The 27,183-nt window shown below is 40.7% G+C and overlaps 1 protein-coding gene and 1 long non-coding RNA gene across 5 annotated transcripts in view; both read right to left on the bottom strand.

Moving 5' to 3' along the window:
• Positions 1-10,142, bottom strand: part of acer3 (alkaline ceramidase 3) — a 92,532-nt gene extending 82,390 nt beyond the window's left edge. For 2 of the 4 annotated variants that reach the window (XM_049591602.1, XM_049591601.1), the window contains exons 1-2: positions 8,656-8,794; positions 699-839 (exon numbers count right to left, since the gene is read on the bottom strand). In XM_049591602.1, coding sequence (XP_049447559.1) covers positions 699-839; positions 8,656-8,758 — 244 coding nt within the window. In that variant the 5' untranslated portion in view covers positions 8,759-8,794. Of the gene's footprint in view, positions 1-698; positions 840-8,655; positions 8,795-9,831 lie in introns of those variants that run through there. The other 2 variants (XM_049591605.1, XM_049591604.1) reach the window with 2 other exon arrangements.
• A 179-nt stretch (positions 10,143-10,321) lies between these two features.
• On the bottom strand, positions 10,322-26,086 carry LOC125898039 (uncharacterized). Its single transcript, XR_007450561.1, has 7 exons — positions 26,039-26,086; positions 22,104-22,158; positions 17,716-17,811; positions 13,065-13,083; positions 12,822-12,899; positions 12,550-12,705; positions 10,322-12,453 (listed from the first exon to the last, which is right to left on the bottom strand). It is a non-coding gene; the product is annotated as an uncharacterized LOC125898039 (long non-coding RNA).
• Positions 26,087-27,183: the final 1,097 nt, after the last annotated feature.

The following is a 27,183-nucleotide window of genomic DNA, read 5'->3' on the forward strand; positions in this document are numbered from 1 at the left end:
GACAGAGGCTGACGTGACAGTGGCAGAAAATATTGTGAAAGCTCTCCAGCCACTGAAGGTATCACTCTTGTCTTATTCTTATGTTTTGTATTTTCTCATTGTTGTTTCTTTTGTTGTTTGTCTTATCATAGCTCATCCTTTACTGCAGCACTTTGAGATCTGTTTCAGATATAAAGTGCTATACACAAATATAATGTATTATCATTATTATTATTATTATTATTATTACTGAAGGCAGCCACACTGGTCATGTCCGAAGAGATGACCCCAACACTCTCCGTCATTGCAACCCTGCACACACAGCTGTTGGATGAGATGATCAGTGTCCCCAACGACTCACCCGTGATTAAGGACCTCAAGACTGCCGTGCACGACAACTTGGATTCAAGGTATGCTTACTTAACGTGTGTGTGTGTGTGTGTGTGTGTGTGTGTGTGTGTCTCTGTCTGTGTGTGTGTGTGTGTGTGTGTGTGTGTGTGTGTGTCTCCGTGTTAGGGAGGGGGTGGCTAGCTTGTAGCTTGATGGGTTGAGTAGCAGACTAATACATTGGTTGTCTGTACAAAATTCAATCTAATGGGTTTCCAGCAAAGACAAATTTATAACCCCTAGGGTGTGCTCGGTTATTTTGCATTATAAAATAGTTAAAATACACTGGGGTGTGTCTGTGCATGTAAGTGTACTGTATACACACTGTATACCTGTATCTATGCAAAGCCAATGCAATGAATCAATGCTGCTGTTTCTGTACAGCAGGAAGACAGCTCCCTTGCTGCTGATCCTCCTCCAACAAAGAGGTCCAAGGAGCCTTCTTCTGCACTGATGTCTCTCCTGGATCCAGCCTACAAGCCAAAAGAACCAGCGGTACCAGTGAGAAGTGCACCTGAGAAGGCACAGGATGAAGTCAAAGGATACAGAGAAGTAGATCCTCTCCCACTCTCTGAAAATCCACTGAGCTGGTGGATGAAGCATGAGGCGAGTCACCCTCTTTTAGCTCACCAAGGGAAGCGTTTGTGTGCCTGGGACCAGTGTCCCTTCTGAGAGGGTATTCTTAACCATTGGTGACATTGTCACAGCAAAAAGGAGCTGCCTCACTCCAGAACATGCCGATCAGCTGCTTTTCTTGCAGAGAAATCTTACGGTCCCCAGCAAATAGTGAGGAAGCAGTCATGAAGGGGCCTTGTGTCATGGACTTTAGTTGGGTTTAGATTGTCCAGATGTTTTAGACAGCCACTTTTCTTTTCTTTTAAAATGCACTTTAGTTCAGAGGTGGGTTTTTTCAATTCCTATTCAAATTGCACCAAAGCTTTGTGAGACAATCAATGCAGTGACTGTATGTTTTCATGAGCTACACTTCAGTATTACCTTTTATCTATATGTTTAGCGTCCATGGATGTGGGACTGCTCTGGTTGGTCTGGTCTGGGTCTAGCCTGGTCTGGTCTGGGTCTGGGTCTGGTCTGGGTCTGGTCTGGTCTTGTCTGGGTCTGGGTCTGGTCTTGTCTGGTCGGGTCTGGGTCTTGTCTGATCTAGGTCTGGTCAAAGCTCTGGACTGGGTCTGGGTCTGTGTCTGGCCTGGTCTGGGTCTGGTCTGGGTCTAGTGATTGTTTACATTTTCTATTATTATTGTTTACATTGGTTGGCTGCTGGTGATCTGAGTGAGCAAGAGTCTCACTGCCACACACTGGTAATACTAATAGGTAGGGATGCACCGAATATTCGGTAACCGAATATATTCGGCTGAATATTGCAAAAAAATATTCGGTAGAAGTAGTAGTAGTATTATTCGGTGGAATAAGTTAAAAGCAAGGCCGAATAATAGTGGCGTGTTTTGATAACGCAATCAAACAGCGTCCGTAAAATGTCGGCAGTGTGACGATCCGCCCATCACGGCACTCGCATTTGCGACTAAAAATAGTTTTGAGCGAGCAAAATAGGCTTAAATCATTCAGCACGCTGTGCGAGCAGCCTCCAGATTTCGACCACCAGCAGAAACGAAAGGCGAATCCCATCGGTTGTGGGTTGAATGGGGGTCACAGACACAGACAGTAATGTTTTCCTGTCAAATACGGCGGCCATTGGCTTACCGCGACGAAGAAGTCGGCTCCAATAATATCCTCTTCTTGGTGTCATGACTGCCCTAAAGTACCTGAACAGCCGAACCAGCCGAACACAGGTATGTGATGTGTCAGAGGAGAAACGAGCCGTTCACGGCCCACAAACCTCACCGCACTTTAGGTACTGTTCGTTAACAACAACAACAACATTCGGTATTCGGTACTCGGTATTCGGCCAAGCGTTTAATATTATTCGGCTTCGGCCACAAATTTTCATTTCGGTGCATCCCTACTAATAGGTGTTAACTAGGTTGAGAATGTGCATTGCATGCACCATGAGCCAGATGTACAGACCTAAAATCTGTTTGCACTGCAATGTTTGAAAATTGGAAATGTTCATATTACTTGTATTTTTTTATTTTATTTACAAAGCAAAACACCGTTTACAACATGCTGCTGTTCAATATTTGTTTGTGGAAGTTTAAATGGAGACGAAGTTGCACTTTTGTGTTGTTGAATGACTGTCGGTCATCATGTATAGACAAAAAGTACATGATGTTGTGTAAGTATTTGTTAAATGGTCAGTTCTTAATGTAAATATTAATATTTAATTATGCACCATGTTAGAGGGTTCCTTTTACGATTGAATTTACAGCATTAGTTCTTTGAGAATCTCTTCCATTACCAAAGCAAAATTGGTACTGTAACTATAATATCGATATCACATCGTATCACATCGTATCGAAAATCATATTGACTTGGGACCTTGTGTATCAGAATCGGATCGGATCGGGAGGTCAATAGCGATACCCAGCCCTAGTGAGGACAGACAGCTTTATCTTGAATTGTGGATGGACTTCAGAAATACAGTTGAACAGAAATGTACATGGAATCCTAATTCATCATGATGAACAGGAAAAGAAAAATGTCCATCCATTTTCATCCGCTTATCCGGGGCCGGGTCGCGGGGGCAGCAGGCCGAGTAAAGCACCCCAGACATCCCTCTCCCCAGCAACACTGTCCAACTCCTCCTGGGGGACCCCAAGGTGTTCCCAGACGAGACGAGACATGTCATCCCTCCAGCGTGTTCTGGGTCTACCCTGGGGCCTCCTACCAGTGGGACGTGCCAAGGACACCTCGAGCACCTCAACCGACCCCTTTCAACCCAAAGGAGCAGCGGCTTCTATTCCGAGCTCCTTCTGGATGTCCGAGCTCCTCACCCTTTTTCTAAGGCTGAGCCCAGCCACCCCACGGAGAAAACTCAATTCCACCGCTTGTATCTGCAATCTCATTCTTTCGGTCACTACCCAGAGCTCATGACCATAGGTGAGGGTTGGAACGGAGATGGACCAGTAAATCGAAAGCGTCACCTTGCAGCTCAGCTCCCTCTTCACCATGACGGACCAGTGCAGCGCCCGCATCACTGCAGAAGCCACACCGACCAGCCGATCCATCTCACGCTCCACTCTACCCTCACTATAAAACAATAACATATCATCTCGCGATAAACATGCGTCGTCGATAGAAAAAAACATTCAATATACCATTCAATAATGTTACTGTATTCTGTCGGGAAAAAACACGAGGAAAGCCGCGCAAGTTACCCTCGGAGATGGGCTGTGCAAGGTTGGTTGCATGAACACACTCACTTGCTCCCTGGTAACCTAGCAACAGTGTCACGCAAACAGCTAACAATGTCAGGTTTGCCAGGTCTGCTTGTAAGCCATTTTGGGCTTGTTTTTTTGTAAAGCCGCTTACAAATATTGTTAGTCTGCAGTTTTTTGGGCTTGTTTCTAAAGTGGAGTTGGTTATTTGGGCTTGCTCTCTAAACATCGCCTTTCTCAATAACTTATTTAAACTCAAATAAAATATATGTATGTGAAATATGTACTCATCATTCAGATCTTGTTCAGCATACCAGCACTGTCAGTGAAAGTAAAATGGCTCATTATATGCAACTTCTTTACTTTCATTTTCATTCATTCATTTATTCTTTCCACGTTTTTGGTCAGCTAGTTGGTTTGGTAGAGTTCAAGGGCAGTAAATATAATGTATTTCTAAAGTAATTTTGGCTGCTGGTCCTGGTTGCTTGTTTCTCTCCCAAGATCTGGCAACTCTGAACACAACACAGTGTGGAGTGAGTAGCAAGAATGAGTGCGGATAGCGAGGAAATGGTCCAGAAGTAGTTAATACCATTGTGTACGTTCATTTATTTCAGTGTTTTCTAATGGTTGTGTTGACATTACATTTTACTCCGTGTGCCTTGACTGATAACTGTGATTGAAATCAGAAGAAAGCTGAGTTTAAAATAAATGTCTTAAAATTGATTTATTTTCTCCTGGTCCTTATTTTAAATAGGTTATAAAAAAATATTGATAATTATCGTTATCGATCAATATGAACCAGCTATATCTGTTCGGATCGCACCTGTTTTTTCCTTTCCCTCCTCTCTTTCCCCCGTTCTGTGAGTGTGAGCAGGTGAGGCAAGGTGCTGCAATCATCTCCACACCTGCAGTCTTTCAGCAATCAACCCGGAGGATATGAGACCAGCTCTTCTCTTCAGTAGTCGCCAGTTCGTTGCATAACCTACTGTGGTAAAGTTCTTGTCCCCTGTCTTGCACCAGTTTTGTGCGTATTTGGTCTTTGCCGTTTTTACCTTGCTCCTGACTCCAATTTCCTCTGTTTCCAGCCAACATCTCTCTGGGACTTCTGCTGCTGACTTGCCTTGCGTGCCGCTGCTTTTTGCCTGCTGCTGTCAAGCCTCAAGCTGCATCCTCCTCTGCCTGCTCCACTCCTCAGCTAACATCCGATCCTGGATTTCCCTCACCCTGCCTCGGTCCAGCTTCGTCCTCTCCCCGGTCCTCCTTATCAGTGGTACCCACCAGTTGCTACTCACTGCCCACGTGGTCCAACGCCTTCCATGCAAAAGACTCGAGTTTGAATCCCACTCCGGCCTATAACGATAACTCACTTGATTGTGAAGAATAAACCTTTTGAACTGAGCTCAGCTGTTGTCTGCATTTTGGAGTCCACCTGTCGTTCTTAATTTAACAATATTGTGATATACTTTTCAGCCATATCGCCCACCCCTAATTCCACATTCCCAAAGCCAGTCCGCAACACCAGGGATCAGCACGCCAGGCGCCCCGCCCCTGCCTGCCACCTGGCACACAATGCACTTGCCCCTGATTTCTGTCCCTGCGGGTGGTGGACCCACAGTAGAGCTTAGATAGGGCCAAAAAAATCCAGCCCGACCCCACCTGAGCCCGTGCATGTTCTGTCCGAGCCCGGCCTGGCCCTTTAACTGTAATTAAGAGCCCGAGCCCGGTTTAAACCCAACACTTTTTTTTTAAGGATACGAATGTGGACATTGAAGGCTGACTCTCGTCTTTCTTTCCATGCCAAGCCTTTGTCATGTGCCTCTTAAGTGTCCCCGTCTTTTTGCTGTTATATACCAGTATCGTGCTGCATTTGGTACACTCAACAAAGCCGACACACACGTTGTCACCGTTGACTCACACGTGCGCAGCCAGTGGCGCCGTCAAGGGGTTATAAGTAGTTGGTTCCATAGCGTAGGTCTATTATGAGGAGCCCTACCCGTCCGAGCCCGAGGATAGTGGCGGGAAATTACAGGTCGGGTCTGGGTCGGGTTCGGCCTCGGGCAGAGAATCTAAGCTCTAACCCACAGGGCAACGGCTCCATGTAATCCCTTCAGGCTGAGCCCTAAGGCCCGACTACCAGAAGCTCGCTGGCGAGCTCCGCCCCGGGTCTGGCTCCAGGAGGGGGCCCCAGTGTCCCCATACCGGGCAAGGAGCTCACCTCCTGAAAAGTCCATGTCATCGAGGTCTTTGAATCGCTCTTAGTCTGGTCCCTCCCCTGGGACCACTTTGCCTTTGGACACCCTACCCAGGGCTATTAGCCCTGGACAACACAGCTCCCAGGTTCAAAGGGACACACAAACCCCTCCACAATGTTAAGATTAAGGTGCTGGTGGTGGTCTTGGAGAGAAGAAAAATGAGCATGTGAAATTATATCAAAGTATGAAATAAACTAGGGATGCACCGAATATTCAGTGACCAAATATATTTGGCCAAATATTGCAAAAAAACACACATTCGGTATTCAGTGGAATAAGTTAAAAGCAAGGCCGAATAATAGCGGCGTGTTTTGATAATGCAATCAAACAGCATGCCGTGACGGGCTGAATATAATGTCGACAGTGTGGCGATCCGCCCGTCTCCACACTCACATTTGCGACTAAAAATAGTTCTGAGCGAGCAAAATAGACTTAAATCATTCAGCACGCTGTGCGAGCAGCCTACAGATTTCAACCACCAACAGAAACGAAAGGCGAATCCCATTGGTTGTGGGTTGAACGGGGGTCACAGACAGACAGTAATGTATTCCTGTCCTCCCATAATATCCTGTTCTTGGCGTGTGGACTGCCCTAAAGTACCTGAACAGCCGAGCCAGCCAAACACAGGTATGTGACATGTCAGAGGAGAAACGAGCCGTTCACAGCTCACAAACCTCACCGCACTTTAGGGACTGTTCTTTACTTATGAAGGGGAGGGGGGTGGCTGGTTGATTCTTATTTTATTTATTTATTTTATTTTGATCCCCCTATGTTCATCACTCATTGATGCTGTTTTTGAAGTATGAATAAGTCAGTAAGTAATTTATTCCATTGAAATATCATTGATGTATTACAGAAAAGTGATTTATCTTTTTATAAATGACAAAAGGCACATTTGCCTCATTTTCGCTGTGGTATCGTGATACTACTCAGAACCATGATATTTTCATTGGTATCGTACAGTGGGATCCAATTTTGGTACTGTGACAACACTAATCTGGAGGGGGTTCATCTGCAAAAACTCATGAAAAACTAAACAACGATATTCGGTACTCGGTATTCGGCCAAGCGTTTAATATTATTCAGCTTCGGCTTCGGCCACAAATTTTCATTTCAGTGCATCCCTAAAATAAACTGTGCAAAAATATGCTTACACTAGAAATCAGGGATAAGATATCCTGTCCCAGTCACCAAAAGCTCCTGTCCCAAAGGTCCTGTCCAGGGACATAAATAAAGAAAGTGCAGGCAATGCAGTTGCACTGGGGCCCATGGGGTTGGGGGGCCTGTAGAGAGAGCAGTTGGAGGGCATGCTTTCTCTAGGGCAGAGAATAGGCCCATTCAAGTGATTCAACTTGCCACCTCAGAAATACCCCTTTGTTCGAAGAAGAACACGCATTAAAATACAAATGCGGTCATCTGTTTTACACCCTCAAGAAGGCAAACCAATCTCTGTCTATGTTTCTTTTTTTTTTCATTTCTGAAATAGTCAGTAGCATTCTATAACAAAATTATATGTTCAACTATTTTAAAAATCAATTCATTGATTCATTTCTTATTTTATTTGGTATTTTTGTCATATAGATTTGCAGCGATTTTTGGTAATTTGTATGTTGATTTTGTTCAACGTCAAGTCTATACTTGATTATGTAAAGATATGATCAAATATACAGTAGCTGTTTCGACACAAAATCTGGCACTGGGGCCCATCATAATAGCGTGCACTGGGGCCTATCCTAACTACTGTATGCTACTGGTCTTGTCCCTATCACCCAAATGTTTTCTATTTGTCTTTCCCAGACAAATAGATAGGTAACATCATCAGTATTACATATATCATTTGTTAGGCTATTTTTCTATTTTAGGCTAGAAAGCTTACAGATGGAGGATATTCAAAAACTGTCCCAATTACCCTTAATTCACCCCCTATGAATTCTGCAAAGTAGGATATTATAGAATTTCTTGCTGAATTACGTGTTGGTGTGGCAGCCATTAACTGAAAAAGACTGTCCTTTGAAAAGCTAATTAATACCATGCACAGGAAAGAGGGCTGGACTACAAATCCTCTGAATTCATTCCCCAAATTACTTTCTTGGGCTTAAATTGCCTGCACAGTGATGAGTTACCTTCATGAAAGCCTGTTTACAGTTTTTGAACACTGACACTAACTGTGTTTAAAATCTAGATAATGGTTCCTGAGGAACCAGTTTGTTATAGTTAGACTAAGCAATGAGGCGCCTTGGTAGTCTAGAGGAGACGTTTCATCAAGTTTCAAGTGAATGACGTTAATGCACCTTGCGAGGGGAAACATTCATAACCACATACTACAGTCGAGCTGAAATACAAGTAAGTGCCGGACTGAAATTAAAATGTGATGTGTCTATGGGCTGACACTGTACCGAACGAAACAAAAACCTTCAGTAAAGCTATGCAAAACAGCCTGACTGGAGCATTATCTCCGCGGCACACAGCTTTTCTTTTTCCTCATTACAGCTCTACATGGTAAAATCCCGTGCGAGCTAGCTAACAAGTAGCATACTGACAGACCGTAAATTCATAAAACCCGAGCAAACAAGGTAACGTTAACAGAAACATATTCTACGATTGTTACAGCCGCTGCTCCCACGTCATGTTTACGTTATTCAGGGGCGACTGTAAATCCACAGAATGGCTGTCCTCCCCCAAAGTCTCCTCAAACCAGCCACGAATGTCACACTTTCCACTATGAGCGATTAAATGTATTCACTTACAGAATTCCGCGATGTAAAAAGAGACGACATAATTTTCTTCGCACCAGTCCAGCGTTGAGGTCGGCCGCCCCCAGTATCCTTGCCTTTCTGCCGACGGAGCCATGATGGAAGAGGAGGAGGCTGTGTGGGTAGGCTACTAACGGATAGTCCCATCACAGCACGAGCTCTCCTCGAGCCCTCCTCCTCACGAGCCATAGGAAGTCCAGGTACTGTTGATCAACTCAGTTACTACTACTACTACTACTAATAATAATAATAATAATAATAACAACAACAATGATAATAATAATGCATTGTATTTATAGGCACCTTTCAGTGGCGGTTATAGGCCAGTTTAAATGGGGGGGCCAAGCTCGGGCCAGTCCTTTTGATACAGGGGCACATAGTAGTAGGGTCAAAGTCTAAGTCTGAACAATAAGAGATTGTGATGATAAAAACTGATAAAAACACTAGTGGTATGTTATGGTTACACTTAAAATATGGCTAAGGATTAGTGGTTAAACATTTCAGTAATCAAAAAAAAATTACTAACGTACTGATCTGCCTCTGGAGGGCTATTTTATCATTTTAAATCATGTGCAGACAAAATATTCTTTTAAACTCTCTCACTCACAAACACAGTTACAGATTGGCAAAACAATACAAAATACGCAATACAAAAAGAAAACAAAAGGTAAGACTCAAATCAAGTCTACACAATACAGAGATTGTGATGATAAAATTACTGATCACTAGTGGTATGTTATGGTTACCCTGAATCAGAGCATTTAATTTTACGCGACTTCGAAAAGATTTCAAAAGCCCTCTGGTAGTTGAATGCCTCTTACTAACCAACCCATGAGTCGTTGCGCGATACAGCTGGAGGGGGTGCTATTATCATTCAAGTCAATGTAAGCTGCTCCACCAACCGTGGCCTAGAAGTGGCTCGGCGCTCCGCCCCGCTAAAAATACGTTCCGGGTCCATTTCTGATGGACGCTGCACAACGGCACATCAATTTGCGCAGACCAAATGAGTCAAACAGGAAGTCAGGCGCAGAAAAGACGAGAGTATCCAGTCAATTTTCAAAATAAAACGCCCATGAAAACTCCGGATCGTATTTCACATCGCTACATCAACATGATGTGACATGTAACTACCGTGAGCCAAATGAGAAAGAAGAATTTTTCAGAGCTTACTTCAGTGGTGCTGTCTGTTGCCGTGCAGTTTCAGAGTTGTCTTAAATACAGCCACACAATACTCTGCCGATGTTTTCCGGGTGTTTTCAAGAATGCTTCACAGTGGGATCAAGTGGATATCGGTATTCCTCAGTATTCCGTTTAGAAATGCGTTCTGCTCTATCAACTCAAGCTCACGCTAGCGCTAGGAGAGCAACGTCTGTGGTGAGGCCGGGGAGGGTGAGAGGGAGGAAGAGGGGAGCCAAAGAATTCTCAGTGGGCGCTCCAGCCGGTGCGCTACAGAAGGACGTTCATTTACCAGAGGCATTTTATATCTGGCCGATTTTTGGAGACTTTAAGTGGTCAGACCAGCAACCTTTTGAGACGATTTAGTTCCGCGTTCCGCGTTGCACCTCTGACTCTTCGGCGGGGGGGTCCACGGGGGGGGGGGGGGGTTAAAATGTATCGATAGATCATGAAGTCAAACAATTGAGTAATATATGTACGTTTATTGTAACTAATAACTCAACAAAAATCATTACTATGAAAATTAGGTTTAAAATCATCACCACAAAGTCATAATCAGTGCAAGTCTCGATATGTGTAAAATGAAATAAAATTGAAGTAGATTATTGGCGCATTATTTTGAGCACATTTAGGCTAAATCTTTTACTTGATACTTCTGCTCAATTGTGACCTGAAATCATCTGTATGTTGCCTACTAATTCTACTTATTGTGCCAAAATCTTAAATTTCTACATTAGTTGTTTTTCTGAGTGTTTTTAGGGCAATTTATTGAAAAATTAAAAATTTAAATAATACAAACACAAAATAAAACTTTTATAAGCAATAAAAAAACAGGATCCTCAGCAACATATGAACAACAATTGAGCAACTCAGATAATATCGTTCATGTTCAACAGGTGTGAGAAGAAGTTAAAAACGTTTCTGGTCCTACCCCCTCTTATTTCTATATATTAATCACAGAAAATGAAAGTTTAATTTACAGCCATCAGTGTCCATGATATTTATCTCGGTTGAACAAATCAACCTGTTTGGATAGAACAAGAACAAAATAATCAGAACAGATGTACCAAGCCCATCAAACAACGCACAAACAAGAAATAACCGTAGAGAAAACCACTGGCCCAGCTCATAACCATTCAATGGTTTGTTTCTGAAGAGTGTTTCTTAAGTTTGGATAAAATCTCACATTACATTTTGCATTTGTTCTTAATGGTGTTTGTTTGAATAAACAGGTAACTCTCAAATTGTGTTTGTATTCTCTCAGCTGGAACAACCCCTGGATACTACTAGGCAACTATTGATTTGTTGCTCTGAACATAATTTGAATAGTTTTAAAATCATCAAATCTAGAAATGTTAGTGTTTTTAGATTGATAGATAATGGATCTGTTGGCTCTCTGTAAGCGGTTTTATGAATAATTCATACAGCTCTTTTTTGGAGGATGAAGATTGGATGTGTATTTGTTTTGTATGTGTTCCCCCTTACTTCCACACAGTAGGTCATGTACTGTAGTATGAAGGGGCAGCATAAATAAAACACAAAACACCATCACATGGAGCCGTCCGCATCGGGAGGCGGCAACCCGGCCACCCTCCACTCCACTGGGGGAGAGCGGACCCCAAGCCAGCGCCACAGAACCAGCGTGGCGCACACGGCTCCCACTGAGGAAACACTTGAGTTAAGAACTAAACTATGATCAATGACACAAAATATTAAGATGTAGGCCTAACATAAAATAAATTCGTTATTAAATAAATTAAAACATGTTGCCCACAGTAGATAAAAGTAGAGCATGCTAAAAGTAAATACAATAATAGGCTAAATACTATCTAAGCATTAATAAAGTGTCTAAACAATAATACATTGTATCTAAGTTATCTATTAGGCTACCATTCCACTCTGTAAATAGATTTTAAAATTTCAATATAATTTTAATATTATTTTTGCTTATTTCATTATTGTTAATATTGGTTTACTTTTTAGTAGTATTGTCTTGTCTGCGGATGACTTATTCAAGTTCAAGTTTTACTAATGTCCCAAAGGGCAATTTAGGTTGCAGCAGCAGGAAAAGCACAAAATACACAAGACATACAAGAGATACAGACAGGTAGTGCAGGTAGCATGCACACAGACTACTGACACAGACAGCAATCACTGAGCAACAGAACTAAAGCAGGACTAAAATTGCGAAAAATTAAATTCTGGGCACACAGTGTGCAATAAAGTGTGCGAGTGACAGTAAGGTGCACATGTCCCATAAGTGCAATCCCTCTAAGGGGAGATAAAGGCCCAATCCCAATTCCTATTTTAACCCTCAATCTTAATTTTCAAGCTCAACCCTCAATCTCACTAACCCTCAAAACCCTGTGTTAAGGGCTATCTTGTGACTTTAAAATGGGACACCCCTCAAAGGCAAATATGTCTTAAGACTGTGGGGGTCAGCAATACGCCAAAACTCCGTCCAGTCTGTCAATTCAAAGAAGAAGAAATATACGTCATCAGTAGTTGTCGCCCATTCGTTGAGGTGGGGGGACCATCAGCGAAGGCAGAGGTTGAGGGATCATCGGTTGAGGGATCACCAGCAGAGGTTGAGGTGGAGGGACCACTAACAATCACCTGGAAAAAAAAGAGCCGGGTGACATGGCCATGAGTCTCATACAATTATGTTACAAAAAACATGACATGTCATTGTTGCTAGTCTTCAAAACTTACCTCAAGAATAGCAGTAGAGTCCCCATCTGCTGGAGTGAATGACGCCACCACCAGAGGAGGGCCAATTGATGGCCGACCACCCAAAACATTATGCATATTCTGATAATATTTCCAGTTAGATGCAGTTCCCGACCCAGTCTTGGGATTATTCAGTTCCTGAAACACACACACACACACACACACACACACACACACTTTATTACTCAATATTACAAATACTGACAAGAACTAACAATAGATTTTAATGATGAGATAAGGGTTTTTCACATCACCTTGTATCATGTTTTCAGGTTCTCCCATTTTTTTGATGTTCTACTATTCCGTCCAAGCCAGCCTCTTTGATGAATTGCCTGTGTAATAAAAAAAAGTCAAAGGTTATGACTGAATGGTGAAAAATATGTATTAGGTCATACATTGTTTATGAAATGTTCATATTGAAACAGAATGCTTGATCATTAAGGGAACAGTTGCCGTTTTGACTGAGAATTATGTTATGAACAGTTCACAATACTCACTCCCATAGTTTTTTGGGCCCTGAAATGGAACAGAGATAACAGCATTACTTTCTCTTATTTTTTTGATATTCGTTAAGTTATTAGTTCCTGCAGTATTGTAAGTATTATCACAATGACTACTGTAGTCATCCAGCAGAACTAGTGAGGCTGTTTACACGGTCACACTTCTGTGACTGTGTTATCTGGTGACTTTCATCCACGTTAACGTTTCACTCTTTGGGTTATAAGTTGATATTCAACCAAATAACCTGTACCACAACAACTGACGTAACTTATTCAGCGGAAAGTCACCAGATAATACGATCACTAACGTTAACCTGCAGCTGTAATGTTACCAGCTGCAGACTCTACGGCCACAGGAGATGACACCGTCCGGTCATCTTACAAAAATGTCGATGCAAACATTTCATGTATATTAAAACAGCTTAACAACTACATTATCACTGAGATTAATTACTTTTTGTAACTGAATGACAGCATCACTTGGTTATCAGAGAACCGGGGTTACGTGCGGGGCATGTAAGCCGTGGCCCGCGACGGCTTTGTTAGCTAGCCAAAAAATGTGTGTGTTATGCTACAAAGAGGTCTATAGTCCATAAAATTACGTTAAACTAAGATAATGCAATGGTTATCATAATTTTAAAACAACTATTAACAAGGAAATAACTCTGCTTCCATATGTTTGTCGCCGCCATCTTGCACTGACTGAATCGTCTGTACTCGGCCGGGTTCGACTGGGCTCAGCAAATGATACGCAAAGGATTTTGGGATAGCACTCACCACCAAGGGTGGTCCTGGAAAATCTTAAAAGTGAGGGCCATACAGCCCTTATTCTCGATCCTCAACTCAACACTCTGAGAATCCGGACAGCACTAGCACTTGTGGGAGCGCGGATTTTTAAGACTGAGGGTTAAGATTTAGGGTTAAGATTAGGGATGCACCGAAATGAAAATTTGTGGCCGAAGCCGAAGCCGAATAATATTAAACGCTTGGCTGAATACCAAGTACCGAATACCGAATATTGTTGTTTAGTTTTTCAGTAGTTTTGACCCCCGTTCAACCCACAACCAATGGGATTCGCCTTTCGTGTCTGCTGGTGGTCGAAATCTGGACGCTGTTTGATTGCGTTATCAAAACACGCCACTATTATTCGGCCTTGCTTTTAACTTATTCCACCGAATACCGAATGTGTGTTTTTTTGCAATATTCGGCCGAATATATTCGGTTACCGAATATTCGGTGCATCCCTAGTTAAGATAGGAATTGGGTAAAGTGCGCAAATGACACATTAACTGCACAAAAATTACAGTGTCAAGTGCGATCTGTTGAAGAGGAGATCCAACAGTACAATGTTAAAAAATAGGAAACAGCAATGCATACATTCATCATTTTAGTAACTATCTACAGTAAAAAAAGAAAAAAACAAGCAAATAAACAAACAAAAATCATTTTATACACTGGGCTTTCAAAGTGGTCTGTGAAACTAGACCTGGCATGGCTTGTGTCCAAAAAATGAAAAAAATCAAAACTTTGTCGTAGAGCTAAGCCAAATACATCATTGGAAAAGGTCTCAACCTGGAGAGTAACATATGAGCCATGAAACCTTATTCATAAATTACACTACTGTATCAATGCTCATTTTCATTTAAGTCCATGGCAAACAAATAAAACACAAAAAAAACAGCTTGAACTTGTGTTCTTGACAAACAGAGCAGGCATAAGGATTGTGTCCTGAGATTGTGACAGTGTCAAAGCATACAATCCACAAAAGAAAACAGGCAAAAAAAAAGGCAAACAATAGAAACAAATAAACAGACAAGGTAGTCTAGAAAAACTAGCCCCTTATCTTCCCTTCTCTGTAACTCTCCCCATTTACCTAACCTTCTCCCATTTCCCTATACTCTACTCTTATTCACTCATTCACTCATTGGATGATACGTACAACGATGTATAAATCTGTATTACAGTTCAAGTCCTTCTACATTCGAGGTATGCTATGAGGGGTTGCCAAATCTTATTATACTGTCCAAGTCTGTCTTTTAAAACATACCTTATCTTTTTCAAATGTAATGTATTGGCTATATCATGCAGCCACAGTTTGGAGGTGGGGACGTTTGTTTCTTTCCATGACATAAGTAATAATTTTTTGCTGTAATGAGTTTCTGATACACCTAGAATAATCAATAAAGGTTCTGGCTCTAAATGGATATTAATGATTTCTGAGATAATGTTGAAGATATTGGTCCAGAAAGGTGCAATTTTAAGGCATGTTACGAAGCTATGCAAATGAGTTACGTCTGAGGTCTGACATTTATCACACGTGGGTGATACATTCGGATATATATTGTGCAATTTTACCTTTGAGTAATGGAGTCTACATAGTGTTTTGTATTGTATAAGACAGTGTCTGGCATTGTTTGAGCATTTGTGTATATGTTCGAAGCTTTCTTCCCATAGGTCTTCTGAAATCTGTATTCCCATTTCGTTTTCTCAGTTGGTCCTGAACCTTTCAGAAGATGGAGAGGATACTGATAGTAGAATGTCATATAGGTAGGAGATGAAGTGGTCTTGATACGGAGACGTTTGGAGCCTATGGCTTATGCTGACGAATTTTCGGTTTCGAATCCAATTAAATATTTTCGCACATAATCCCTAATTTGTAAATACCTGAAAAAGTTGCTGTTTGAGAGTTTATATTTCTTTTGTAGCTGTGTGAAGGAGGCGAACGTGCCCTCAATATATAGATCTTTGACGCGATGGATTCCTGCGTCACTCCAAGTCCAAAAAGCTCTATCCAAATTGGATGGGACGAATGTGGGATTTCTTGCTATAGGGAGAGCAAGAGACCGAAATGGGATTTGATCTGTTTCCATATACGTATTAAGTTGTGTATGATAGGGTTACAGTTGTAGATGGATTTATTGATTGGAGTGGGGGCTAGGAGTATCGCTTCTATGGTATCTAGCCAGAAAGCAAAGGACCTGATGGCGGAAGTCCAGTAGTATAACATGAAATTTGGGAGGGCTAATCCTCCCTTCAATTTAGGTTTGTGGAGATGTTTTCTGTTTATTTTATGAGATTTGTAATTCCATAAGAAAGTATTATTATTGAATATATTTTCTTAAAAAATGTCTTTGTCAGGACAACAGGGATGTTTTGTATAAGATACACTGTAAAAAAAAAATATATATATATAAGAAACGGTAAATGACTGGCAGCTCTGCAGAAAAATACCGTTATTTTACAGATTTTTCCTCAATTATTACAATCAAACACCTTCAATAAAGTGATCATTCTAAAATTTCTGCAGGAAAATACTGTTATTTTACAGATTTTTACTACATTATTATGATCAAACACTTTCAATAAAGTGATAATTCTAAAGTTTCTGCAGAAAAATACTGTTATTTTACAGATTTTTACGAAATTATTATAATCAAACACCTTCAATAAAGTGATAATTTAAAATTTTCTGCAGAAAATACCGTTATTTTACAGATTTTTACTAAATTATTACAATCAAACAGCTTCAATAAAGTGATAATTATAAAGTTTTTGCACAAAAATACCTTTATTTTACAGATTTTTACAAAATTATTACAATCAAACACTTTCAATAAAGTGACAATTCTAAAATTTCTGCAGAAAAATACTGTCATTTTACAGATTTTTACTAAATTATTATGATTAAACACATTCAATAAACCCCAAAACACCTTTTAAATACAGTCAAATGACTGGCAGCAATGGCTGCCAAACAAAAACTGTAAAATGAAAGTAAAATATCCTAAAAAACCTTACATTTACAGACATTTTCATTAAAGGTTCTGCAGAAAATTCCATAATTTGACAGATTTTTCCTAAATTATTACAATCAAACGCCTTCAATAAAGTGTCAACACATGCTCAAGATTGTAAAATAACAAAGTAAGATGTCTGAATACACTGCATAAAAAATATTAAAATCATCTGTAACTTGCAGTGTTTGTTTAAATGTAAAATAATGTTTAAAAAAAACTGTAGAAGTACAAACTCCAATATTTAATGATTTAGTTTTTTGTAGAATTACAGTTTTAAAGTAATATATTTAATATTTTAACTAATGTACTGATTAATAGCAGACGTTTTTTTCCAATCCTCACAAAATATAATCTTTAAGATTATTGTGAAATATCCTCAACTGAAAATATACTTAAGAAATACAAAGTAGATACATCTAAAGATTTTCAGTTTCAATTAAAGTGGGGAGGGGAAACATAATTACAAATAAAATACAAACCACAACTGATTCTAAAACTGTTTATTTAATGTATTCAGATGTAAATTTACAATATCAACCAATTATTCACACAGTTCTTCAGAGCCCCCCAGGAGGTACTGAAAAACTAAAAATTATATTTCTCCATGTCTCTATTTTGTCTGTTAGCATTACTATGAGTTCATAATTTCACCTTTGAAACAGGTGGAGAGTCATTGACAGGGTGGTGGTCTGCTGTTTTTAGCTTGTTTTTTTCCAGTTCAGTTTTCTATTATTTTCTACAATATTCTCCTGACCCCTGGGGGTTCTGTAAACTCTGGTAATATTTGTTGACAAGCATCTTTTAATTTAGAATCTTACCTATACAGTACATTAAGTAAAAACAAAACATACCACAAAAGGTCAATGAGTCTGTACCAGAAGTGACAGTGGCAGATAATGAAGAATCCTCCTCCAAATTGGCAGCAATCAGTTGGATCTTTTGTGCATCTGCAAGGAAAAAGGGGAAAAAAGGACACAATAAGATTCGCTGAGAAGTCCTTCCTGTAAAAAGTAGGATTTCGTTTTTTACCATTTCTTTTAACATGCTTAGAGAAATATTTCACTTTACATGAAAATACAGTCAGTATTTACTCACTCTCATACTGTTAAAAGGTTCTAGTCCAAAAAACACTTCACAACTGTAGCATTTTCCCAAACAATTGCATTAAACAGTGACTACATTTCAAACGTGAAAAACATTTTTAAAATGCCTCCAGGTCTGGTCTGGTGTCATCCAAATCTCCCAAAGCCCCAACATGCAGAGTTGACTTATTTACACCATGTTTTCAGGCTGGAATTCTCAGGTTCTTAGCTCTGAGTCATGTTCAAGCACACCTACAGTTCACACCCACAGGTCAGACATGTGAACATAGCTCCCATCTAAGGATTTCAACTAAAAACATGATGTAAATTATGACTTTTCAAGTCAACTTTGGGGCTTTGGGAGACTTGGGTTACACCAGATGAGCAGTATGGAGGCATTTTACGTGTTTTTTAGTCGTTTTGTAATGTTTTCAACAAAGACGCTGTTGATGTCAATTCTTAGGGAGGAGACTGCAGGCTGTTTTTATGTGAAACTCATGTTTTTGAATTGAAAAAATTCACTCGTCCTTGTATTGGCATGAGGGTGAGTAGATAATGACTAAATTATCATTCAAAGTGAACTATTCTTTTTTTAAAAATCATTTACATTTTCTATATGAGACATTCTGGCAATGTAAACAGAGTACTGTCTGCTTTTAGATTGCTAATCAGTAAATGTTTACCAATTTAAACATGCAATTTAGAGGCATTCAGATGGTAGTAGGCACAGCAGGAAAAACACAGATAATCCAGTGCGGACTACATGAGGTGCCGAAAAAACTAGCAGCAGCCTGTGCTAAAAAAGTTCATCCAGAGTCCACTTTTGCCAGAGCGCAGCCTGACGCTGCAGTAAGGTGACACAATGCCTGCTACCATCTGAATTCGCCCTTATTCATGTCACGTCATCAGGTAAAGGTGTTATACTGCATAAGTTGATTAAGAGTAAAGGTCATATAACTATGTTTTATGTATAAGTTCCTATAAAACTGTTTGTTATGCATTTATGTGTGATAAAACACTGTCATACAAGTCTATGTATTCATAACACAAGGTTATGTATTCACATTGAAGAGCACACATACACCACACCATGTACTGTTTAATAATAACACACACACACTCTTGAACGTTTGTATTGCATGAGGCACACTCTAAGAGTTCACAGAGTTCACACTGCATTAAAGCACAGGGGATTGTATAGAGAAAATCCCCAGGTTTTATATGTTTTTAAAAAATAAAGTGAAACCAAGCTCAAATCTAATGGTGGGAGAATTTGGGGATTTCCAGGCCCAGGGATTACACCATTAGGTCATGTTTGGACAAGGGCCCAAGGGGCCTGCCACCAATATGTTTGGACCAGATGGAAAAGGACTAAAAAGAAAAAAGACCTGCCACCAATAGATTTGAACGCAGGTGGGAAGGATTAAAGGAAAAGGGTGGAGATTCTGTCGAATCTTCACCAGCATAAGAGGGAGAGCACAGAAACTGAAACTTCAGTCTTGCTCCGGAGCCTGACTCAATGAGTTGTATGTGTTGAAGCTTGTGAGCACATTAAACTCAATTGCACCTGATTCTACCTGACTCCAGTGTTTCTCTAAGTGTTTGCCAATTGAACCTAAACTACTAAAATCAACTCAAAGGACCATGGACCGTGGAACGCATCTGAACAAGGGGGGGGCATAATTTCAAGTCACGCGGAGGGGGTGGGGGGCATATGCATTGAAACAGACAATATTACTCTGACGTTGCAGAGCACTTTTTTTATTCCGACGCCACACAGTTACATCTACAGTACACGCATGAACACGAACACATGCTTGCTTAGATTAACCCCTCTGATCCCACTCTAACATTCACACACAACAGGCCAAGCCTATTTATACATAAACGCACAGATGAGGCCACAGTGGAAGCTGGAGTAATTTGATCATTTTGTTTTTTCTGTTTACTTGAAGAAAATCAGATATCGACTTCTGTCTCTTCATTTTCCCAGATGCAGCCAGCGCAGGTGCCCGCCATTAGCTCGTGACGCTCATGCATGACGTATTGATAAACAATGCACTTGATAGGCACACTAATATCAAATCAATATGCAGCAGTCAGTGGGAGTTTTTTTTTTTTTATCGGCAGCAGTTGGTGAGAGTGAGTGAAGGTGTGTGGTGACTTGGCTCGTAAAAACACAGATAGGCTACAACTTAGGCTTTTATTCATATAAAATAGTTTGTATGAATAGAGCCCTGCGTGGGACTGTTTTCTTCATCACGCTCCTGCCCGCTCCGCTGAATTTCTGACCATTACCGCCCGTAATTGCAACGTGTGTGTTACACTCCTGCCCGCTCCCACAAAACTCTGAGAATTTATGCCCGCACAATAATAGAGATGCATTGATTTTGTGTCTTCTCCCATCCCGCAGGAGAAAACACGTCATTTTATAGGCTATTAATAAAGAGATTCATGGGGTTGTTTGTTTCGTTCCTCTGGCCTGCATGTCTTTTGACGCACTGGTCAAGAATAGCGCTCCTATTTCGTTGTTTTCATTTCGTTTTTAATGAAATAAAGGCTGTTTCATATTCTATTCTCCTCCTCTGTATTTATTTAGGCTATTTTTCTACCTTTATATAATCACGCAGTGATTGAGGTTAAGGCAAGCCCGTCGCCAGGATGAAGTTACTGAGGGAGCGGTTAAAAATTACGAGGGGGCAAATCTTTATTATGCAACATAGGTTCACACAGTGAGTTATAAAGAGCACGCAGACGTGCGTAATAGTTGCTTGTAATGAGAGCTCGTCGACGGTGAAACACAATAAACTGCACGTCTTCTTTCATGTTTGTCTCATGACAGATGGAGCTGACAGACATACAGACAGACAGACAGGTGGAGCAAGCGGCTAGGCTACATCTTCTTATTATTAGTTTTCTTCTTCTTCTTCTACTGTTTAATGGCGGTTGGCAAACAGCGACTTGGCCCATTACCGCCACCAACTGGTGGAGTGTGGATCAAAATGACTATTACTACTTGCGTTGGGTCCCGCCAGGTCCCAACGCAGCCCTTTATGTCAGAGTACAAAAGTTACCTGGGCCATTCCCCCCCCCCGGCCCCCCCGGTTCCGCGGTCTACACAGAGGACGATCTGCAAGAGAAGTAGAGGACGAGGTCGGGTGCCACCTGGCCCAATTCCAGGCACTGATTTTCGCTTCTACACTCTCTTAGCGCTCCCATCAGAAAAATGTGAAATAACAAAATAAGGAAGACGTGGATTCACAACACATTTCACAGGTGTATCATCATAAGGTAAAAACAGATATACCTAAAAACAAAAGATCCCAATTGTTACACCAAAATAAAACCACCATCTAATAATTTTCTTTCCCTCAGTGTTCTCCTGAGAATTGAATAAAGGACTGATGATGATGACTATATGTCTTTGAAAATGGTCTATTCCCCTTTCAGTGTGCCAAGTTTGAGGAAGGAAGACAAAAATAAAAGTTAGCTCTTCTTGCAAATGTACTTTTATGAGATCATCAACCCCCTAAACCACTTTTTTTCAGCTGAAAACTATCTGGGTATTTAGCAATGTTTCCAAATTATCCAGAGGTAAGCAGGTAGCACACACAGATCTTCAGAAAAGGTAGACACATCTCGATTTCACCAGTTTATTTGGCCATGTCAACTAAACATGCTAACGCATGAAATGCTCTGATGAAGGCCACCAGGCCGAAACGTTAGCATGTTTAGTTGACATGGCCAAATAAACTGGTGAAATCGAGATGTGTCTACCTTTTCTGAAGATCTGTGTGTGCTACCTGCTTACCTCTGGATAATTTGGATGCAACTGTAGTTTTGGTTTAGTACCACACACCAGTAGTGAGAGAGCACATCTTAACAAAGACCTACTACTATTTAGCAATGTTGCTAATTGATTCAGGTCTAAATCTTGACATTTTAGTGCAAATAGTTTAAAATCTGTATGTGGAGTTCCCTCCACAGGTTGAAACCCAGCTATTACATTTGAATTTTATCTGGAGGCAGAAGATGTATTGAGAGGTGCCTCACAGTGTACCCCACACTCAATAAAAATCATAATTAATAATAGTATGTAATCACAATTTAAGCTTTGGAATAGTGGTCATATCTTACATACTGCAGTTGATACTTACCAGTGATGGACTAGGGTGCCTGTTCTCACCTGTAAACCCTGCTCCAATGCTTGTCCTAAAAAATACAAGCAAGTTTCTCATCATTAGCAGTCATCAGTGTTGGAGGTGAGAATGTAAAATGTACTCATAATGAATCAGGCAGTTGCACATACATAACAAGGCTGTGTCAAATACTGTATTATCTCTTTGTAACTTTCTCCAAGACAAGCACAAGCAGTATCATATGGAGCTGCAACAATATGAGTCAACACAGAGCTGGCAAGTTCAGCGCGCAGGCTGCGCGGAGGAATACATGACGTGAGTCAGTTAGTTCCAGATAAACTTTTTTCCGACCAATTAATGCACTGGAAAAAATAGTATTTATGGCGTACACTTAAAGTGTGGTATTATTTTGAGATGGGAGTTCTTGTAGAGAGCAATCTACTACATCTAATCTAATATACTTAGAGGCTATTTGTACATCATACAACCCCACTTTAAAAAACTGAACTATCAGTTTAAGCCCAGGAAAGCGATATTATGATCTACAAAATCTGACAATATAACAATATCTCATATCACAATAAGATCTAATATCGGTACATTGTCCAGCCCTATTGGAACAGAACTTGAATGAAGAAAATGTATGATTGAAAAAAAATATTTTCACTTATTTTAAAGGCTTAAAGGGATGCATAACAATGCCATTTTCATTATAGCTTATAATCATAAATAATAATGAGCAAATAAAAAATCTGAGTGACATCCCTCAAGGCAGTTTTGCCGGTTTTATTGGAGGTATTAAGAAGTAATAAAAGAGCTGATACCACAATACATTTTTTCATTTCAACAATGCATATTGTCACATTTTGATATCATGATGTATTGTATTACAATGCATTGTTCCTCAGTGAAAATATTCTGTATATAGCCTACACTTCAACTGATACTGATTTTTTTAAAGTGACTAAAATAAATTTGTTGCTGACCCCATCCACAGCAGTACATGGCTATGGAGATATATTTGTGTCTTTATTACATGCGAGAAAATGATATGAGAGGGGAAAAAAATGTTTGAGAGAAAAAAAATATTTGAGAGAAAAAGTTTTCACACTGATAGCAAAAAATAATAATATTTGAGAGTAAAAAAAGTTTTGAGAGAAAGTATTTTGTCATAGAATATATAAAAAAAAATTGATATTTAAAAAATGATGTCCAAGAAAAAAACTCTCTCAAAAACCTTTTTTTTACTCTCAAATATTATTTTTTTGCTATCGGTGTGAAAACATTTTCTCTCAAAAATAAAATTGTTTCTCTCAAAACATTTTTCTTCTCTCTCTCAAAACCTAAGAGGCCATTTACACGTTGCCGGCTATTTTCATAAACGGACATTTCACCGTCTCCGTTTTCAAAAAGATCTTCGTTTACACTTACCCGTGTATAAGAGCATGCCAAACCTGTAGGTGGCAGTGTAACGAGAAGCTCAAGCCTTCCATGTATCCATTGTCACCATAGCAACATAGGTCGCACTTTTGACACAGGCGCAAGTTACGGCGCATACTGTGACATCGGCTGCCTATAACTCCGTTTATCTCCGTTTATCTCAGTTTACATGCAAACGCACAACCGGAGTTTTCCAAAATCTCCACTCTGGCCGGAGTTTTTAGAAAGACTCGTTTTCAGAGGAGAAATCTCCGTTTGCGTGTAAACGAAGGGCACAAACGAAGGAAGATGTCTCCGTTTATCAAAATCACCGTGTACGTGTAAACGGCCTCTCAGTCTTTGCTCTCGTGTCAGGATTTTGCTCTCACTGTGAAAATAATGTCATGGGCGGGGCCACGTTCCTATTGGCCAGTCTCAATCGAATTGACAGCCTGGTGAGGATCGTCTTGGGTGTCAAATTCAACTGAATCCTTCATCCACCATGGTGGATTCACCGGCACAGATGTGCTGCGTTATTCGGGAGCGGAGACTCCAATGTTTGGGTAAGATGGTGACACACACAACTGATGGGAAGCTAGCTGAGCAAGTAGGTTATCAAAATCATTCCTATAATGAATCCCTCTTCTCACCTAACGTTATTTTACCGAGATTGTGTTATTAACTGCACTAGCCAACTAGTGTTAACTTTACATCTAGCTAGGTTATTCCATTAACGTTACTTTACTACGGTGCTTTTCTCTCCAACATTCCATGTGTGGCAGGGTGAGCGCTGCTACACCTCCGCCCTTAATTGGCATCAGCTGGGCCTAATTTCCAGTTGTCAGAGCCTAATTGTGCAGTGGTGGCACCTGCGTTATTTGGTCTTCCCCTCACGGGCGCGCTCACTTCTACCTGGCGTTTACCTGGCAAGGGCTGTGTGTCGTGCTCCGGTTTCTGTACCCAAACTTGGGACTCATAAGGTAGGCATGGGTGCTGTAATGTTTGTGTACTGTTAATGCGTATTATGGTGTCACAGCTGCCGTGACTCTTCGCTTTACAGCGGCGTCGGCCGTTCCTGTTGTGTGCAGCTTCGGAGGGGACTTTGAAAAGCGTGGTGTCTGCTCTTCCTCTTTGCGAGACGGTGACTGGGTTTGAGCTGTGCGCTGTGCGTTAAGCTCCCTTCGCTCCGGTAAACTCGCTCAGTTTTTTTTTATTTCTACTTCTGCTAGTTGTGTTAACTTTATGTTAACAGGTTGTCCTGCTCTCTGTCCTGCTGTAGCCAAGGCCACAGCTTGTGGCTTCTTCTCCTCCTCTGCGTACTGTGTGGGGCTGCACTCCGTAGCCCGGTGACGTGGGCCGTCAGCTGGGCATCCTGAAGGACGGCTATCCACGGCCTCCAGCCCCGGTGCGGCCGCTCCGTTTTCCACTGCTATTCTGCCGGTTTTCCACAGACGGATTAAAGCACACTGTACCGCGGCTGTGCATTCATGCGACCTCTGTTATATTTGGAAGTCCGTCTCCTGTCCCCATATTTACCAGTGTACGAATCTGTGTGACCTTCTGTTGTTAAGAGTAGTGTACAGGTTTGAGTGTATTCCCTGGGGTGCAATTCCACAGGTGGTGTTGTCGGTTCATTTCCCTCTCCTCTCCATTTGGCCACACATGCATAACGTTAATGTATGCATATCCGCTCCCAAATAACGCAGCACATCTATGCCGGTGAATCCACCATGGTGGATGAATGATTAAGTTGAATTTGACACTCAAGACGATCCTCCCCCGGCTGTCAATTCGATTGAGACTGGCCAATAGGAACGTGGCCCCGCCCATGACATTATTTTCACAGTGAGCAAAATCCTGACACGAGAGCAAAGACTTAGATTTTGAGAGAGAGAGAAGAATAATGTTTTGAGAGAAACATTCTTATTTTTGAGAGAAAATGTTTTCACACTGATAGCAAAAAATAATATTTGAGAGTAAAAAAAGGTTTTTGAGGTTTTTTTTCTTAGAAATCATTTTTTAAATCTCAAATTATTTTTTTTATATTCTGTGACAAAATACTTTCTCAAAACTTTTTATTACCCTCAAATAATATTATTTTTTGCTATCAGTGTGAAAACTTTTTCTGTCAAACATTTTTTCCCTCTCATATCATTTATATTCTCACATGTAATAAAGACACAAATATATCTCCATACATGGCTTAGCTTCTGTGGTATTCCTGCCCATTTTTGCAAATTGGGAGCATCCTAACCCAAATCTACTGCAGAAAAGGGAACTGTCCCTTTAAACTCAAGAACAGTAGATGAGTAAAATATTGTCTTCAGGGTTTGGAGCCAGACTGGTGCCTTGGTGTGGATTATGCATATTCTGCCTGCCTCTATGTTCAGGTTTCATCTCACAAAAAGATAATTGTCAATTCTTGGGAAAACAATTAAAAATTAAACATGTGCTGACAAACTGGCAGTAATATGGCCACTAGTGTGCACAATATCCATTCACTGTCTTTATGTCAGGATAACATGAATACTCACTGACTCTGAAGATGTTGTGGCAGGAGCTTTTTCATTCCCAAAATTTCTGGATCATGAGGGGAAAATACACACAGATACACAAACATTATCAACCATTGGCTTACTGTTGGAGACATGGGCATGCAAAGTACTACTCAACAGCTTCACAGAAAACATTCTCACTGTGACTGATCTGAACTTGCTTTCATAAAACAAATCCAATACTGTATGTCTTGCCTCTGTTTGTCCATCTGTCCCTGGGTTTAATTATGCACCCCACCATCCAGTGATATCTTGTCACTCCTGGTTATTCAGCCTTCTCGTGATCTCACAGGTGATGCACTGCAAGGGGTCCTTTACTGTGTGAAATACAGTTTGGACACAGTGAAGAATATGGTAAATGGACTGTACTTATATAACGCCTTTCTAGTCTTATCAACCACTCAAAGTGCTCTAAATTCATGTCTATCATTTACCCATTCACACAGATTCATACACTCATAGCGGGTCTAGGGGTGCCAACCAGTTCATCAGGAGGATCTATGATCTAGGATTTTAATGCACTTCGCAGAGGCAGACAACATTATTTATTTAACTGATAATTAGCCGTGTAATAAGCGGGACAATGTATAATGAGCCGGTGGAGAGAGAGTACATAGTACTCCGCTGCGCGTCGGGGTTCTATTCCCCTGTCGGGAGTTATTTTCCCAGTATTCACCGGCTCAGTATACATTATCCCTTACACAGTACATATATGTAGTTACTCTCTCTCTGTTTTGATGAAATTCTTGTTGTGTCTATATCAACCCCCTAACGTTACGGTTTAAGCTTACATCTCAAATTCGTTCACCAACAGTGCTGAACGTTACGTTATAACCTTAGCTGAGCCGTAATTTGGTTAACTTAACTCAGCAACAACCAACTGTAACGTAACGTAATGTTAACGTCATTACAAAGAATTGCTGCCTACAAACAGAACAAGCAAAGCCTCCGGACTAAGTAAGAGCAAGACAGAAAGACAGATGAACCATTTAAAATTAAATGCAACATTGCCGTTGATCGTGAAATTTGATAGAGATACTGGCATGTCCATCATAGTGGCATGTGAAGGACAGAGATTTAACGTTTGTGGACCCTGACCACTGCTGGTTGGGACGTTGCAGGAC

The sequence above is a fragment of the Epinephelus fuscoguttatus genome, linkage group LG12 (genome assembly GCF_011397635.1).
Source record: "Epinephelus fuscoguttatus linkage group LG12, E.fuscoguttatus.final_Chr_v1".
Classification (NCBI taxonomy): domain Eukaryota; kingdom Metazoa; phylum Chordata; class Actinopteri; order Perciformes; family Serranidae; genus Epinephelus; species Epinephelus fuscoguttatus.